This window comes from Ostrinia nubilalis, chromosome Z (genome assembly GCF_963855985.1).
Source record: "Ostrinia nubilalis chromosome Z, ilOstNubi1.1, whole genome shotgun sequence".
In the NCBI taxonomy this organism is placed as follows: domain Eukaryota; kingdom Metazoa; phylum Arthropoda; class Insecta; order Lepidoptera; family Crambidae; genus Ostrinia; species Ostrinia nubilalis.
Window position 1 is genome coordinate 14,387,711 of NC_087119.1, and position 17,802 is coordinate 14,405,512.

General features: G+C 37.7%; 1 protein-coding gene across 1 annotated transcript in view; it reads right to left on the reverse strand.

The window, feature by feature from the left end:
- The window catches only part of LOC135087112 (SCY1-like protein 2), a 41,881-nt gene that overhangs the window by 10,163 nt on the left and 13,916 nt on the right, over positions 1-17,802 (reverse strand). Inside the window, exons 3-4 of the mRNA XM_063981950.1 lie at positions 10,061-10,191; positions 6,005-6,119 (exon numbers count right to left, since the gene is read on the reverse strand). Coding sequence (XP_063838020.1) covers positions 6,005-6,119; positions 10,061-10,191 — 246 coding nt within the window. The remainder of the gene's footprint in view (positions 1-6,004; positions 6,120-10,060; positions 10,192-17,802) is intronic.

Consider the following 17,802-nt stretch of genomic DNA (forward strand, 5'->3'; position numbering starts at 1 on the left):
TCAAACTCATGAGCCACCTGAGCGGCTGGTGATCGGACTTAATTGTCACGTCGGCGCCGTCAATATACCCTCTAAACTTCGACACCGCCCATACTACGGCGAGTGCCTCTCTCTCTGTCGTATTATAATTCTTCTCAGCGGCCGTGAGGAGGCGACTGGCGTACTCGACGGGTCGCTCATCGGTCCCCTCCCCCTGGAGCAGAGCCGCCCCAAGCGCGTAGCCGCTGCTGTCGGTCCTAAGGACAAATGGTTTCGTGCCCTCAGCCTGACGGAGAATAGGAGCCGAAACCAGGAGGGACTTGATAGTCTCGAAAGCGCTCTGCTGTTCGGGGCCCCACTCCCAGGTGCTCCCTTTCTTCAGCAGAGAAGTCAACGGTCTACTCACCTCGGCATAACCCGGTATGAAGCGCCTGAACCAGCTCGAGGTTTGCAGGAAACACTTCAGGTGCTTTACGTTCTGAGGGGGCGGCATGCTGGTTATAGCAGACGTCTTGTCTGGGTCCATGCGAATGCCACCTGGTACGATGACATGGCCGAGAAACTTCACGGCATCTCGGGCGAAGTGGCTCTTTTCGCGGTTCACCCGCAGGTTGAACATAGCAAGGCGGTCGAACACGGCTTCCAGGTCCGCGAGGTGTCTATCAAAGGACCCTTCAGACAGAATTAGTAAATCGTCTAGATACGCGAGCAGGGTTATACCCGGTAAGTTTGACTTGAACCGGTCGATCAATCTCTGAAAAGTTGCTCCAGAATTTCGGAGACCCATGGGCATGCGCTTGAACCTGAAGGTGCCCAGCGGTGTCGTGAATGAGGTAAGGTCCCTATGATCAGGGTCAACGCTCACCTGGAAATATCCGGATCTTAAATCTAAGGTAGTCATGTACTTGGAGGTCTTCGCCGCGTGGAGCACGTCTTCGATCCTGGGAAGTGGGTATCGGTCAGGCTCCGTGACCGCGTTTAGCTTGCGATAGTCAACGCAAAGCCTGTAGCTCCCATCCTTCTTCTTCACCAGGACGACGTTGGAGGCCCACGGTGACTCGCATTCCTCGATGACGTCGGCGCTGAGCAGCTTTTGCAGCTCCTTCTCCAAAGCTTCTTTCTTGGACGGCGACAACCTGTAGGGTGGCGAGGCAAGGGATTCCTGATTGTCTCTTACCTTTTCTATCACAATATCAATATCGTTAACATCATCTCTAGGTAATCGCTTTCTCACACGTCGATGTAAAAGGCCGTAAATTAGATCTAATTGCATACACATCGGCACTGCGTATGGTAATTTAGCAAACAAAGATCGCACTTTACACACAAACACTTCTGCACGTTCAGAGTCTTTCTGCTCCGTGTTGACGATCTCACGTAGTACTTTGTATGGCGGCTGCTGCATCCCGTACATGGCGCGAAGGCGCGCCACGGCGTCCGGCCAGGTGTGCACGCTGGCGCGCGCGCCGCGCCACCACACGGCCGCGTCGCCCTCCAGCAGTATGGGCAGGCCGCGCAGCGCGTGCTCGTCGCTGACGCCCGCGCACTCCTTGTACACCTGCACCGCGTCGATGAACGCCTCCAGTACCTCCGCGTCGCGCGACCTCCCGTCAAAACGTGCAGTGCACTTGGCGAAGTTGCCGGTGACCGCGGACGAGTAGGCGCTGGGCGGACGGATGTCGGGCGTTGGCGTCGATGTCGGTGGGTTCCTGGAGCAGTCGCTGAAAGCCCTCAGGGTTTCCACTATGGTTCTGTTGGTTTCCGCTTGCATTCTGACGAAGGACTCCATGAAACCGGCTAACACGGTCTCCGTGGTCGCACTCGTAGAAGCGCCGCCGCCGGCGCCACCAGGCGCTCCGGCGGGGACGGGGGCGGGGGCGCTCATGGCGCGCGGCTCCGCCTGGTCGTAGTATTCAGGCTCGCTCGTGTCGTCGCTCATAATATCTTCAGTCGGTAATACTTTAGCGTTCCGTAGTTCCATCGGCATGGTAACAGTTCGTCACGTAACTTATGTTGTTTTCACGTATTGAAACATAGGTTATAGGTAAGTCTATCGCGGCACTCGCGACGAAACTTCTCGAAAATCTCAAGGTGAATTCGAAGCCACGAGTTGGACAGCCACTGTGATGGTTGTATTCTCTTTATTAATCTAAAGTTCTAACTTATAACAATCATCAGCACAGAAGAAGAGGTGTGGGACACGGAAAACGACGCGTAGTCGGCGCGTGATAGCCTGCGACTGGCCGACCGCGGGGCGCGGGCGGCGTGGAGAGCCGAGCGAGTACGAAGTGCCGCGGAATACCACGATGTCCTAGAGCTCGCGCGGTTGTAGCGCGATTATTCGACTTCGTTTCGCCTTACAAACGTAATTTATTTTTGGTCTTTATTATTTACGGCTTAAAGTTGTAGTCAGTGAACCATATTTATTACAACATTATTTAAATGTGACCTATAATGATTAAGATACGTACTATTGAAGATACCTTTACACTGAGTCTTCTCCTGGAATTAAAGATTCCAAAATGCTCCTACTACATACTTACACACAAATCTCCTTTGCTTGATAAACGTGAATTTGACGTGATCATTTGCAGTATGTTTAACCCATTTGTACCTATTACGTGGCCTCTTAAACCCTTTGAAGGTAATAAATCACTTGCTTTTACAAAGCACAGGTTCAATGACAGCTTAATTAAACGGCAAATTCTTACCAGCCTCGGGCCTAGCCCATCAAAGGTAAAGTCTATCTAGTCCAAGTACGTAGTTAGCAGTGAATGACACTTGATAGTTGCTTTCACTTTGTCTCGTTAAGTGGAAATCAAAGAGTTAACTGTAAGACATTTCTATTTCACTAAATACGTACACTCGTGGCGATGCTGGATTCTGAAATATGGAGTCACACATTTTTAGATAGAGAAATTGTTTACAGTAAAATTAATGAACAAAGTCATCAGTTATCACAAAACAAAACAGAAACTTCTAGAAACAGTAGGTAGTTAGGTAACTTAATTCTAGTAACATTACATACGGCAACTTTTGGAGTAAGAAAGTAGGTATTTATTAGCAGTACAGTTTACCTATATCGATACCTCTGGGCTCAAAGGTCGTAAAGGACAAAGTACGACTTTTCAGGAGAAGCAAAAAACGATTTTTTATTTTTTTATTCGACAGTAACTTTTTTGTTTTTTGAGCTATTAAAATATGACCTAGGAAGAAAGTGCTTAGAATTCACAGCATTTTCCGAGGAGGTATTGAAAAACTGGACTAGGGCTGTATTTACTGAGATAGATTTCCTTTACGCCCTCAAAATTACAATAAAAAGACCTTTACACCCCTCAAATATTCGTCCTAGGCAAGTTACTCAGGACGTAAGTCTATTTTTATTTTACAAAACTACAAAACCAAGGTAATAAATGACAATTTACATAGTTTTATAGGTTTTCATAGGTCGTAACGGAACACCCAGGTAAGGTATTAAGCAAGGGTAAATTGATAATTCAGCTTAAATATTTAATGTTTTATGGTATTTGATATGTGATATACCATTTCTTCACATATTTTTAATCAATTATGGTAATTTAAATGAAATAATATGATTTTTCGTAGCTTCATAATTTGATGCACACAATTTATGAAACTATTATTTAAGCATGCAGAAGTTTTGGTATCTTCGAACTAGAAAATACCATTTCCGATATAAGAGCGAATTTATAAAATAAATATTATGACGTTTTTAAATAAAACTTCATAATAATGTCTACTTTATACGAAAAGCCGGAACCAATTTAATTTTATTTATTTATTTAATCATTATTATTGTTTCGAAAAACTACAATTGGCGGACTTAATTCCATAGGGCAGTTTGTCAACCAGTTGACCTTATGATAATGCAGATAGGATATAATTATTAAGGACAAACGAAAACCAAACTATAATTATTCTAAATTCTAAATAGATTAAACATTGTTATTCATAATAGCTTGAAATTATGTCATTGTACTTGGTACAAAAGAAAGGTTAGGTAAGTAAGATTACAAGTAGGAAGTTTTTCATTCCAGTAAAGTACATCCACTTACTTTACTCCTACATAATACCGTTTTTAAAAGCCAATTATTTTAACAATAAAAATATAACTTCGAATAAAAGTGCATTCACGCTTTTTAGTACATTAAGTCTCAACTGACACTATATTTTCCTATGTTAAGCGTACATATTTTTCCTACTAGTTATACTTTATTAGCTGATCCAAATAACTTTAGAAACTATACTGATTTATTATAATTGTTAGTACCTACAGTAAAAGTGGTTTTGACCAAGGGCGTTAGTCAAAATTACTAGGAAATCATTAAAAACAATTGATAAGTGTAGCATTTGTGTGATTTGTGCATAGAAAATAATGACACCTTAAGGTACTATATAAGGTGACTTTCTTTCTCATAATATTTTAACAAATTTAGCCTTTTAATTTTTTAAATTTTTGTGAAGACTTGTGACTGTTCTAACTTAATTAAGTTAGGATAGTCATCATAAAAATCACAAAAGCATGCTATAACATGTTTTCATTTTCTTAAATCATCTTTAATGATCTTTTACCTAACAAATACGTAGTTTCTTCAAATATGAGAAATAATAAAAAGCAACATTACTTTACCCGATGTAGATAGATGTCATCATTCAATATTGTACAATCACATAAATTCACTCTAAAATAGTTTTATTATATATTTTTGATGATTTTTTTAGTTCTTTCGTTTGTTCCAAACGCACCAACTTAAATACAATAAGAAACGTCTATAAAATTAACCTTATCAGTTATTTTAATATCTTCTCTTTGTAGATTTTAAAAATATTTGTTTAGATAATCTAAGGGCGTAAAGGACAATTTATTTAGACTTTGGTATGAAAATGTTAGGTTGTATAGGACAATAGATATACTTCATGTACATTATACGCCCAAACAATTGTGTTTACTTGTTCTTTACTACCATGGTAACTGTACTAAAAAATCAAATGGTATTTACATCCCAATTTTCACGATGATTTCTGTTTAGCTTATCAAAAATGATGGGTCGTAAAGGCACTTTTTTTGAGAATTTCGACAAACTAAATATACAGATCGATAGAGAATTAAATTCTGAGTAAAACTGTATAAATAACTCATTTTCGGTATTTTGTCCTTTACGACCTTTGAGCCCAGAGGTATCGATATGCGCAAAAAATACTCATTTATTAAAAAAGGTTTCTCTGCTAGTCAGAAGTACCGTACGGAAATATTATAGTCAAAGTCAAAATTTCTTTATTTGTTTAGACTAATAAATAGTTCTTACAAATTGTCATTTTGCTCTTAAGGAGCCTCTACATGTCTCATAATCTTTTTACCCTACCAGCGCTTCGAGACCAACATTTGGCAAGTGCTGAGAAGAAGCGCCGCAACAAACTCAGTCACCACTGTCTGCCGGTTAATATAAATAAATATAAATAGCAGTAGTAGGTACATTCGATTCAGGAGCAGTTCACTGAATTTACCATGCATTCTTGTATTGTGTATCTTATAAGAATGGGTATACAAAATTGCGTGGTATATTAAACAAGGTAGTGACGTGCTAATATCTAGACTTACAGATTATTAAAGAAAAACTACCATCACAATCAAATTAAACTAGAATTAATTCGGTATTTCCTCACTCAAAATTCCATGCATCTGCCTCAGAAGTCAGAAGCCGTGGATCTGTTTATTGCACGTTTAATTCGGAAAGTTAAAATTTTATTAAAGGACGCGTGGCGTTGGAAACGCTAACTACCCTGGACAGACAAAGTGTTAATTGAGAGAATTACTGAGAACTTTGAAAATGAATGGCTTTTCCATCGCTTCGTTGACTTCTTTGTAATGAATAGTGGCGCTTAATTGGATGAATAGGCTCTGGTTGAAGGATTATTTACCATGGCGACGTTTCTTTAGAAATTAATGGGATTGTAAATTGTAAAAGAAAATGGAATGAAATATTTTGATAGTTAAAGACCTTACCTTGGGGATGTAGGGCAGAGCATCGATGAGGGTAGTGCGATAGAAGTTGCTCTTCTGGTTGGGATCCTTCATGGTGATCACATCCAGGAACTGCATGGCCTGAATGGCGGGCTCGCTGGCACACCTGATGTAACGAAACACATTTGAAACTTTTTTCTATTTCACTAAAAGTTTAGAAAGAATACTTGTAAAAAAAATTAAGCAAAAATATGTTTATTAATATACATCTTGGTTAAAATGCTCTAGGAAAAACCTAGTTCTCTTATCTTTAGGCATTTTAAGCTTTAGTTGGTGACTAACCTAAGTGTAAAGTTTCCGAGCTGAAATTGTACAATCAAATAAGTACGAATTCCAAAGGAAAGTCAGTACAATAATGGAGGTCTAAGGCAGATTTCCCAAGATCGTACATAGAAAACAAAAACTTTGCGTTAACGGTTCTGTCGGAATAATACGATCAAACTTCTCAAGTAGGTACTTTATGTCGTCTGTGGGTAGATTCTAGATATGTTTAGGACTGAAATTAGCAGTTAAAGTTTCAAGGTTGCGCGCGACTGGCCGAGGGACAGTGGGTTTAGCGCTAAGTTTATAGTTTTACTATACGGGAAAAGTTGTGGTGGCTTTTAATAGGAAAACTATTGCACCCTGTGTCCGGCGGAGTTATAGCAAGCGAGCGTAGAGGCATTTTATTATTTACTTTCAGAAAGTTTCCTACAAAACGGACCGTCTCATCAAAACTTAAACAACCTGTTGGAACGACGGAGTAAAATTTAAGTCGCGTTTGTAAAAATGTTATTTACGCAGTTTCAGCCTCATGTTGACTATTTTCATACGTGTCGAAGACCGAAATGTATGTCGTGTAAACAGCAGGAGAGATTGTAAAGAGTGCTGGCACAATTTATTTTGTTGGTTTAAAATGCTTTCCTTCGAGGCGTTTCGAGTGCAATGGAACCGGTTTTGTTGACGCTGGCGGAATTGCCGAGCAAGTCTCTCTGCAATGGTCCAATTGCTTCAGGTAATATAAAAATTTATCGACACTATTATCGTTATTTATTTATTTTTATTTTTCTTTATTCAGAAAACCACAGCTCTTTATAATAATAATACAAAGAGGTATTTTTGTTCTTACAGCCAATAATGGATTTTATTATTATTACAATCTCGTAAAAAATATAGCGTAGGTTGGCGCTGTGAAAGAGATTCGCGTTCAATCTTGCTTCAATGACATGATATCCTTTTAACATGAAGCATTTAGGGATGACTCAAAAGGATTTAATGAAGACCATGTGAACTATAACTATCACTGTACGTTAATTAAATGTACCGCGAGCGTTTTATAGACATGAATATTAGAAGCGAACGAAATGACGTGGTAGTTCCTACTTGGCTCCAAAATCACTGAAGCTTTAGAATGCATGACCTCTAAGACTGCCAACCGGTCAATATCAAGTCATTGGGAGAGGCCTATGTTCAGCAGTGAACGTCTCACGGCTGAAATAATGATGATGATAAGACGCCAGGCAAGCGGTCTTACTATTAGAATTCATAATTTATGGCTACAACATTTTTATTTATTTTCCTTACACGAGTACATTTCTAAGCAAGCAAGCAGTCGACTTTAAAACGTTTGTCGTTCCATCACGTTGAAGTTTTTAAAGCCACATTCACATTAGACGGAAATCCACTTACTAAGGTAAATGTTGACGTAATTTACCGGGGCAATATCCAGTGCCCGTACAAAGGTCGTTAAGGGAACGAAACGTCTGGATCGACCCTGTGGCTGTTACTACAGAATGTTACACGGTAGTTCCACACTTTCATTAATGCAGTAAATTATATTATGAGTTCGCACATTACAATAAATGCTCGCTCGTATTTTGAGTTCAAAACTTTAAACTCAAAATTCACAATTCAGGATGTACTTACTCGTAATAAGTACGAAAACCTACGAAAATCACGGGCACATTCCCAGTTTCACAACTTATTTTTACTAAACAAGGAAGTAATTTGATGACTGAAGACGAGATTGTATAGTGAAACAAAACACGTTGCTATGGATTAGCGCTAACCGTTACAAATTGCCTTGATCTCAGCTAGAATTTCAGAGGATCATTGTGCTAACATAGTAAAAAAACAATCCGTATACCTTAGTCCTTTATAAGAACAATCAGACATGAACAGTCGAAGCTATTTTCTCAAGATAAGTACGTTACACGTAGACGATGCCGAGGTAAACGGCTACGAGATTATATTTCTTGGAATTCTCACACCGCAACAGTTTACTTAGTAATCTGTTCCAAGAACCACATTGGAAAGGTTCCGGTGAACTCAATTTCCGTTGGTGTACTATCGGAATATTTTAAAAAGCAAGGCAGACGTTTAAACCCGTAGTTTGTGCATTTAATTCTTGAGTAACTTTAGGGAACTGTTTTCAGTGGTTGTGATAGGTTAAGTAAAAACGTTAGGAATGTTCAAAATATATTCAGATAAGCACGATACGTAGATATCGCTAAATCAAGTTAACAGTACTTAGAATGCAGTTTAGACTAGTAAGCGGAATGTTATGTGTGCATCAGAACAGTACCTACTTACAACATAATATACTCGTACCTACATTTTATGTTATGAATGATACTCCAGTGTAGCTTGTTGTGTTGCTCCAAGTAGGATCTCGCACTATTAAAAGTTTATTTTTATTAAAATTAAAGGCTACAATTTCTTTGAAAAGGTTGAATACCCCTGATTTGTTTAGAATACTAAAGAAGGGGCACGGACCGACTAGCTTATTCATAGCCGTATCAACGCCCCGGGTGGAAGCCGCTTAAATAAAGTTAGGTGCAGGAAAGTTCTTCAAGCGGGTATATTATAGGCACCTAGTTGGATAGAACTATCGGTAAGTTATCTTCTCAGGCGAAGAGACAACAAAGACCCTTGAGGGTTCATAATATGGAACTATCAATTTTGAATATTTCTTAAAGGAAAATGAGGCTTAAAGTTTGTACCACGAAGAAAGTTTTCAAGACTGAAAGTTGTAAAGGGAATAATAAATGACAGACAATACCTGCTATGATCTCCACTACTGACTACTTATAAAATAATTTTTCCATACAACGCTAATGGACTCCTCAAAGTGCATTTAATTTCTTCATACAATTTAACGCTCAAATTAAATATGATTTTTAAATATATTTTTTTTTGACCTCGGGCAGTCCAACACAGCGACACTGCATTTCTATAAACTACATTCTGATGGTTTTATTAACGTAACAAATTAGGTTTTACTGAATCTATCTTTGTTTGTGAAAGTACATGAGCAGGTCCGGATATAGGTTAAGTTCTGTATAATGGTCGCACAACTTGAATCAAACTAAGTTTACTAATTCAGTTCCGTATATTAAGTAATCTATGTACATCTTCGAAGTTTGCTTCTAAGTACTCCACCGCAGCCGCCGTGGAATAGGCCCTATGGAATACGCGGGTAACGTAATAACCAGGGTACACCGTTATCGGCTGTCCCAATCAAATTACAGATTGTGACAGATGAACAGAAGCGACATTGATTAATAAGTGTTGTTCGCAACAAAACTGTTGCTCCAATTTATGAAACAAAGTTATTGGAGATAGAAGTTTGTAGAGTTCTAAGACGGACTTCTTTGGAATTACAAGGGTTAGATTGTTTATGTATGAGTAGAACATCCATTTTGGAGCTTTAATTTACGTGTCACTTTGACGACTTAATATGATAGTAGACTAGTAAAAATATTGACCAGATGCGGTTCACACGATGCGGAATTGCAGACGCCCCACCCACTGTCATTACTTCACTGACACGCAGTCCTGTAATTACTTGGTGACCCAACTGCATGCATTGGTGCTAAATCTATCCTTCAGCTGCTATTTTAGGCAGGCGGGGCGCGAGTGCCCTCGTGTAGTAGATGCCTCACGGTCTTTTCCAGTCACTTGACAAAACCTAAGCGCAGGGTTGATATGCAGACGCCCCACGGTCTTGTCGCGACCCAACTATATGCAGTCTCTCCTATAAGTACAGATGACACTTACTTGAAGTACTTGATCAAGGGAAGCAGCTGGCAGGTGGGGCGCGGGTGCGGGTCGCGCGTGAGCAACCTTCCCACTGCCTCCTGCAGGCCGGCCGGCACGCGAGGCAGCACTGCATTCACGATGAGTTCCAACTGCAATCACACAGCGAGATCAAGTCTCAAGCACCTTCAAAATTAGGCTTAGACTAGGCTCGGACGTCTTCTCGGAGTGTGGGTGCCCAAAAGGAGAGGCTGGACCCCGGGCCAATGGGCATGCAATTCAAAACATTTTCCAGTTCAAAAAAGTTAGTTAAAATAATACAAAGCAAAAGTGGAGGAGGTGAAAGAAGATGTGCGCGAAAAATCACGTGAACAAAACTGCAGGCAAAAACTAATCTTTGGTAGTAAAACTTCATCGGTTATTTGGATTGGGTTCAGAAAAAATTATGCGGATAACCAGCCCAGCTTCCAATTCAGATGAGTTATTTGATTTCGAAGTATGGGATACTTCCATTAAGCGAGCGCTTGGCTTTCGCTATACGATTCTCGAAAAATGTTTTTGCCTTTTAATGCGCCTCGCTGCAGACTAAAATAAGTCTCCTTGAGAGACCTAACATTGGACCTGACACCTACACCTCACCTTTAGTCACACAATAGAAAAATATTAGTCTCATGTGTGTCGTCTGGGAAAGACAATGCAGTACGCATTAAGGTATTGTCTTAGGTCGGCACTCGGCGCCAGGCGGCATGCGTCAAAGTGGGAACGTAATTTGAGTACTTAAGTAGTATATATCTTAATTCTTTTGTTTCGGAACGTTATTTTTCTTGGCTGATAAATTACTCAGATGAAAGTTGAACGCAAAAATTAAACTTTCCTTTTATATCAATATAATTAAGTTATTCTGTGTATTGAGTACGACAGCTAATACAAAGCGGATACGAATCCTTGCAGAACTTTTACACGTAATTTTTAAATGAGCTAATCCAACTTGGAATACCTAGATTGTTTACTTATCTGGCAATCTAATCTTACCAAATCATTTGGCCCATTGTTGCGTTCGAAGTAACTGAATAGTTAAGCTATTCAGTTACTTGTTTTTTTTAAGATTCACACAAAATATGTTTTCACAGTTTTGGGATGTGCAACATCCAGGCGCGCACCTGGATGTTGCACATCCCAAAACTGTGAAGGTGCTTAAGGCTTGGTATTTCTGCTAAAGTAGGTATTTCGCGTTGTCAAAATCTGCGCGCGCAATTCTTCGCCGAAGACAGCGCGCCAAAGAGCTCCCGCCACAATTTCCAGCTACACAGTATAGAAATACGCAGTTGGTTAGGTTAGGTTGACTTCCTTCCCTTCAAGCGTAACGCTCACAACACTTTCTAATACAAATCATATCCAAGTGATATAAATTAAAACACCTTTCAGACTTTTTGGGAATATATTCTAGAATCGAATAAATATAAAATATAACTGCAGAAGTAAACACGGTTCAAAGTGGCCGTGGCGTCGCCCGACCTTCTGGAAGTTCTGCGCCGGCTTAAAGAATTTCAAGATTACGTCACCCAACCTATCGGTAGGCCCTTGGGAGCTTGAGCGATTGGAAAAACATTTTATGATAAGTTACTCTTAGTAGCGATTATTTAGAGCTTAGATAATAAATTATAGTTGTTGCAATTCACGAAGTTTTGCATGTGGTTAATAACATTAATCAGTACACGCATCAATTTTGTTCAGTCTCTTTATTTATTAATAAATAAAAATATCATACTAAAATTGCAGAAACATATTTGTTTGTATTGGTCTGTTTCTTTCTATAATATGTATGACGTATGTACGGGGTTCTGTATCGAAAATTACTATGAGCATCACACGTGGTTACCTGCGTACCTCTGTGCCCTCATGGGAGTTTAAGCACAGGTCCTTAGAGTTTGACTTTGAGCTTTGTTTATAGTCATTACGAAGCAGACTGATGGGAAACTGCAGTGTTAGGGGAATTCTAGGAATAAATACAAAGTCTCCTCATTGAGATTGAGACATTTCAATTTGAGATTTCACTTGACATTGAACACAATCTGACATGGAGTTTTCAAACACTTGTAAAAATAAAAAGTAATTAAATCAAAGGCCCTAAGTAGTATTGATATCAACTTCGAAGAAAATGACTGCCAAAATTACTTGCTACCCGTTCCACACGTCTTTCATGAATTATATTAAGGAATTGTTAAGCTAAATTTCAAGTAGATTGAATCAAGGAATCACTTTGTCCCATACAAACTTTGCCCCCTTTTTTCACCCCCTTCATTTCATGACCCCATTTCGGAAAATCTTTTCTTGTGAGATGCCTACGTCATACAAAGAACACACCTTCCAACTTTCAGGTCTCTACGATATCCGTCAGTCATTTAGGACAAAGCATTTTTATTAGTTGTCCAATACTCTATCGTTCCAGGTATGTCATTGACAGCCCAAGTAACACGTAATCTGTATATTCACTGAAGTAAAGATTGATTTACGTTTTAAAGTCAGACTATCACTTTAAATCAGTTTTGACTTAGTTTAAATGCTTTTGAGTAGAATGCGGTAAAATTTACAATGCATGAAGCTATATGGTCTAAAAAATTAAGTTAATTGGCTTATAATCATACTAAAACATTAATTACTTTTAATATACAGCACCTTTAACAGCATTTACACTAACACAAAGGTTAAAACCGTATATTAGTAAATAAGAAAACCTAATGCATTAAATAAACGTTGTCGAAATATTTTATAGTGCATTCAGAATTTCAGATATATTAACACATTTTACAGATTGAACGCATTTTTATGATCTTTTCTTATGCTTATTTGAGTCGTCTAGTTTCAAAACCCGCTAAAACGCTCCTGCAACGAATTTCTGTTTATATCTCTAAATGACGTTACTGCAATTTTCTCATCATACTGTTCAATCATTTTCGATCAAAATTCACTAAAAGACTACTAAACTAGCACTTAAAATTTGGTGTGTGTTACAAACTCCGCTAAAACGCCGTCCGTTTCTTTCAAAACCCTCTAAAAATTGATTGACCAATGGCAGCACGGTATTTTGGTCACGTGACTGCGAAATCAGTATCACAAAATATAACAGAAGGTAAACTCATGTATGTACCTCGCTTTGCATACCTCTCTCGCTCGCACGCTCGGCCGTCGCGCTAGGGTTGTCTTGTCATGTGTTGCGTTTATTTCGTTATGATAGAAAAATGTAACTCTTAATACTATGCAAGAAAGACAATAACAGATATCCACGTATACTTATTTATATTTAGTACGTTATTATAGTAATAGTTTGCAAACAAATACACGAGAAGGAAGTAGTATTTAGTTGAGTGGTTGACACTATTATCCAACTAATATTATAAATGCGAAAGTTTGGATGTCTGGATGTTTGTTGCTCTTTCACGCGATCACTACTGAACGGATTTTGATGTAACTTTACAGTATTATTGTTTATAACCCTGAATAATATACAGTGTGAGTCACGTTAAAGTGTACATATGAAAATAGATGAAACTAGACCTATTTTTATCGACAAAAAAGAGGTCAAAAATTTTTTGAGATTTTTTTTTAATTTTTTATAAATTTTTTTTCTTCAGATTACTTATTGTAAAGAAAACGTAATAACTTTTAAACTAAGCGGTATATCCTGATAAAATAAAAACAGTAATAATGCTAAATAACAGGCGATACTAAAAAAATACAAATAATCTGCTTAAAAATTCGTGTTTTTTTGGTTATTTGATAAATTTCTCCAAAAAATGCCCCTATAACCGGTAGTTTTTATTACTTTGTATTGTTCTCTATCGTATTATCTTTGTAAAGCCAAAAATCGCATGTCTCTATCCCTATCACAACATTTGCTATGATCGTTTGAACAAAGGCCTGCCACAACATTATTCTCCGCTACAGGTAGAAACAATTTTAATTTTAACTAAAATGCTTATTTTACTTCGAAATCTTTTGTTTTTATTTGAAATCTAACGTGTCTTTATCAAAATTACAAATCTAGAGCCATTTTCAGTTTTGTTGTTAACGAAGCGTTGAATGGCGCGCCCGGAGAGGCTTAGTTCAAACGATCATTGCAAACGTTGTGATAGGGATAGAGACATGCGATTTTTTGTTTTACGAAGGTAATACGATAGAGAATAATACAAAGTAATAAAAACTACCAGTTATAGGGGGATTTTTTGGAGAAATTTAACAAATAACCAAAAAAACACGAATTTTTAAGCAGATTTTTTTCAAAAAGTATCATTTTTTATTATTTGTTGGCCTTTTTTGTGTATTTTATGTATTTTTTTAGTATCGCCTGTTATTTAGCATTATTACTGTTTTTATTTTATCAGTATATACCGCTTAGTTTAAAAGTTATTACGTTTTCTTTACAATAAGTAATCTGAAGAAAAAAAAATCTATAAAAAATTAAAAAAAAATCTCAAAAAATTTTTGACCTCTTTTTTGTCGATAAAAATAGGTCTAGTTTCATCTATTTTCATATGTACACTTTAACGTGACTCACACTGTATAGGCTATAATTTATGACGATCTGTGACAAACTAAATTTCACGCGGGTGAAGCCGCGGGCAAAAGCTAGTTATCTAATAATTCCTAAAACCTCTCTAAACAATTCGATATTCCTAATAATTGAGTTGGCTTTCAATTTCAATGGAAATTCAAATAAATAACTTACTTACCTCCCCGAATCAACTGGTAATTTAAAAAATGAAAATTCGGCATTTAATGATGAGTTTAAGCAACCAAATACCGAACAATTAAAATACGACTTTTTCTGTTCACTCATTTTCGTCAATTGCGCAAAACAAAATAATATCACAGGCGGTTGACCGGCGCGTGACTCAAGCGAACTACAGGGAACGTGTGGCGAACGTCTGTCTGTCGCGCCACGTCGCGCTCGCATTCGTCCAAGACAGTCTTGCTCGAGCGGTGTCTATGTGTGCGTGGCTCGAGCGCGTTTAGTATGGAGTTTGTCTTCTGTTATATTTTGTGTCAGTATGGAGATTTTTTCATAACATGCTTAAGGTTGCTGCGGTTTTTTATTGTTTTTGATCCAAAATAATGGAAGATTTGTCTCAGTTCGTGGAAAAATGTAACCCTAAAGACGCAAGAAAGAAACCACGTAATGAAATAGCCTGGAAACGCACCAAGGAGCGCCAGAAACGGAAAGAGAAATTTGTTAAAAAACTACTTTTGAAGCAGCTTTGATGGTGTTATGCAAAATTAACCATTTAGCTGTCGCTGGTTATTGTTACTATTAAGTGTTGGTGATCACTACTGGGATTATAGAAACTTCACTAGCTCAATGCCTTTAGACGAATTTAATTATAAAGGTATGTTACTTTTTACCCGAGTGCAGGAGGGTAATGTGTTTCGAGAGTAGGTAGGTATGTATGTGTGTAATGTGTATGTTTATATCCCTGTACAGTCAGTCAGTGAAGTAAATAAATAAATATCGTGGGATGTTTTTTTTTATGTGACAGGAGGCAAACGAGCAGATGGATTACCTGATGTCCAGATGTCTAGGAATAAATATTATGTTATAAAAAGGCAAAGACGAGATTGAGAAAATAATTTATAAAAGTTTCTTATTTACATGCTGTAATTTAATTGTTTTTTTTTTTAACCCGATAAAACTTGATTAATCTAATAACCTAACCAATAAGTGCAATCGCTTTGAATATTATAGAATATACAAATTATAAGGACAATTATTTATTTTATCATTTTTTGGGTTATTTAATATTAGACTTTATTGTAGAACGCCATTCATGCATTACAATTTGTTCTTATCAAATCCCGCTAAAATACAACATGTCCGTTTCAAATCCCATTAAGGCTTGGTATTTCTTCTAAAGTAGGTATTTCGCGCTGTCAAAATCTGCGCGCGCAATTCTTCGCCGAAAACAGCGCGTCAAAGAGCTCCCGCCACAATTTCCAGCTACACAGTATAGAAATACGCAGTTGGTTAGGTTAGGTTGACTTCCTTCCCTTCAAGCGTCACACTCACAACACTTTCTAATAGAAATCATATCCAAGTGATACAAATTAAAACACCTTTTAGACTTTTTGGGAATATATTCTAGAATCGAATAAATATAAAATATAACTGCAGAAGTAAACACTGTTCAAAGTGGCCGTGGCGTCGCCCGACCTTCTGGAAGTTCTGCGCCGGCTTAAAGAATTTCAAGATTACGTCACCCGACCTATCGGTAGGCCCTTGGGAGCTTGAGCGATTGGAATTTTTTTTATGATAAGTTACTCTTAGTAGCGATTATTTAGAGCTTGGATAATTTTAATTATAGTTGTTGCAATTCACGAAGCTTTGCATGTGGTTAATAACATTAATCAGTATAGGTACGCATCAATTTTGTTCAGTCTCTTTGTTTATTAATAAATAAAAATATCATACTAAAATTGCAGAAACATATTTGTTTGTATTGGTCTGGGTGTTTTCTTTCTATAATATGTATGACGTATGTACGGGGTTCTGTACCTATCGAAAATTGCTATAAGCATCACACGCGGTTACCTGCGTACCTTTGTGCACTCATGGGAGTTTAAGCAGAGGTCCCTAGAGTTTGATTTTGAGCTTTGTTTATAGTCATTACGAAGCAGACTGATGGGAAACTGCACTGTCTTGAATTCGAAAGGGTAATTTGACGGTGTTTGGGGAATTCTAGGAATAAATACAGTCTCCTCATTGAGATTGAGACATTTCAATTTGAGATTTCACTTGACATTGAACACAATCTGAAATGGAGTTTTCAAACACTTGTAAAAATAAAAAGTAATTAAATCAAAGGCACTAAGTAGTATTGATATCAACTTCGAAGAAAATGACTGCCAAAATTACTTTCTACCCGTTCCACACGTCTTTCATGAATTATATTAAGGTATTGTTAAACTAAATTTCAAGTAGATTGAACCAAGGAATCACTTTGTCCCATACAAACTTTGCCCCCTTTTTTCACCCCCTTCATTTCATGACCCCATTTCGGAAAATCTTTTCTTATGAGATGCCTACGTCATAAAAAGAACACACCTTCCAACTTTCAGGTCTCTACGATATCCGTCAGTCATTTAGGACAAAGCATTTTTATTAGTTGTTCAAAACTCTATCGTTCCAGGTATGTCATTGACAGGAGGGCGCTACTATCTTAATGGGTTATTCATTAGTCCACTTGACATTTCAGAATCGTTTGACTTTAGATACCTAAGCGATTTGATATTCGGAGTCTTTTAATGAAATCAAGTTCTGAAATAACTTGAGGTGTTGTACCCGATCAAGCTTTTCATTGCAGGACAGTTAAATAGTTTTATTATTAGTTTCTTCTCTAAGTCTTAATTTGTCAGAGTAGGTAATTTCCATGAGAGCAAAATTTAGCTTTATATATTTGACGCCTTGTAATCTCTTGTAATCTCTCGTTAATATAGGTCCACACAAATAAAGAATGTTTGACTTCGACTTTAATAATTATGCTCTTACATAATTATAAATAAACTAGCTTTCCGCCCGCCGCTTCGCCCGCGTGGAATTTTTTGGTTTTTATATAACTTATTACACTCAGATATAATGTGGCTTTCTATTGGTGAAAGATTTTTTAAAATCAGTTCAGTAGATCCCGAGATTACCCCTTACAATTTAACAAATATACAAACACACAAACTTTACCTCTTTATAATATTAGATTAATTATAGATAGGTAATT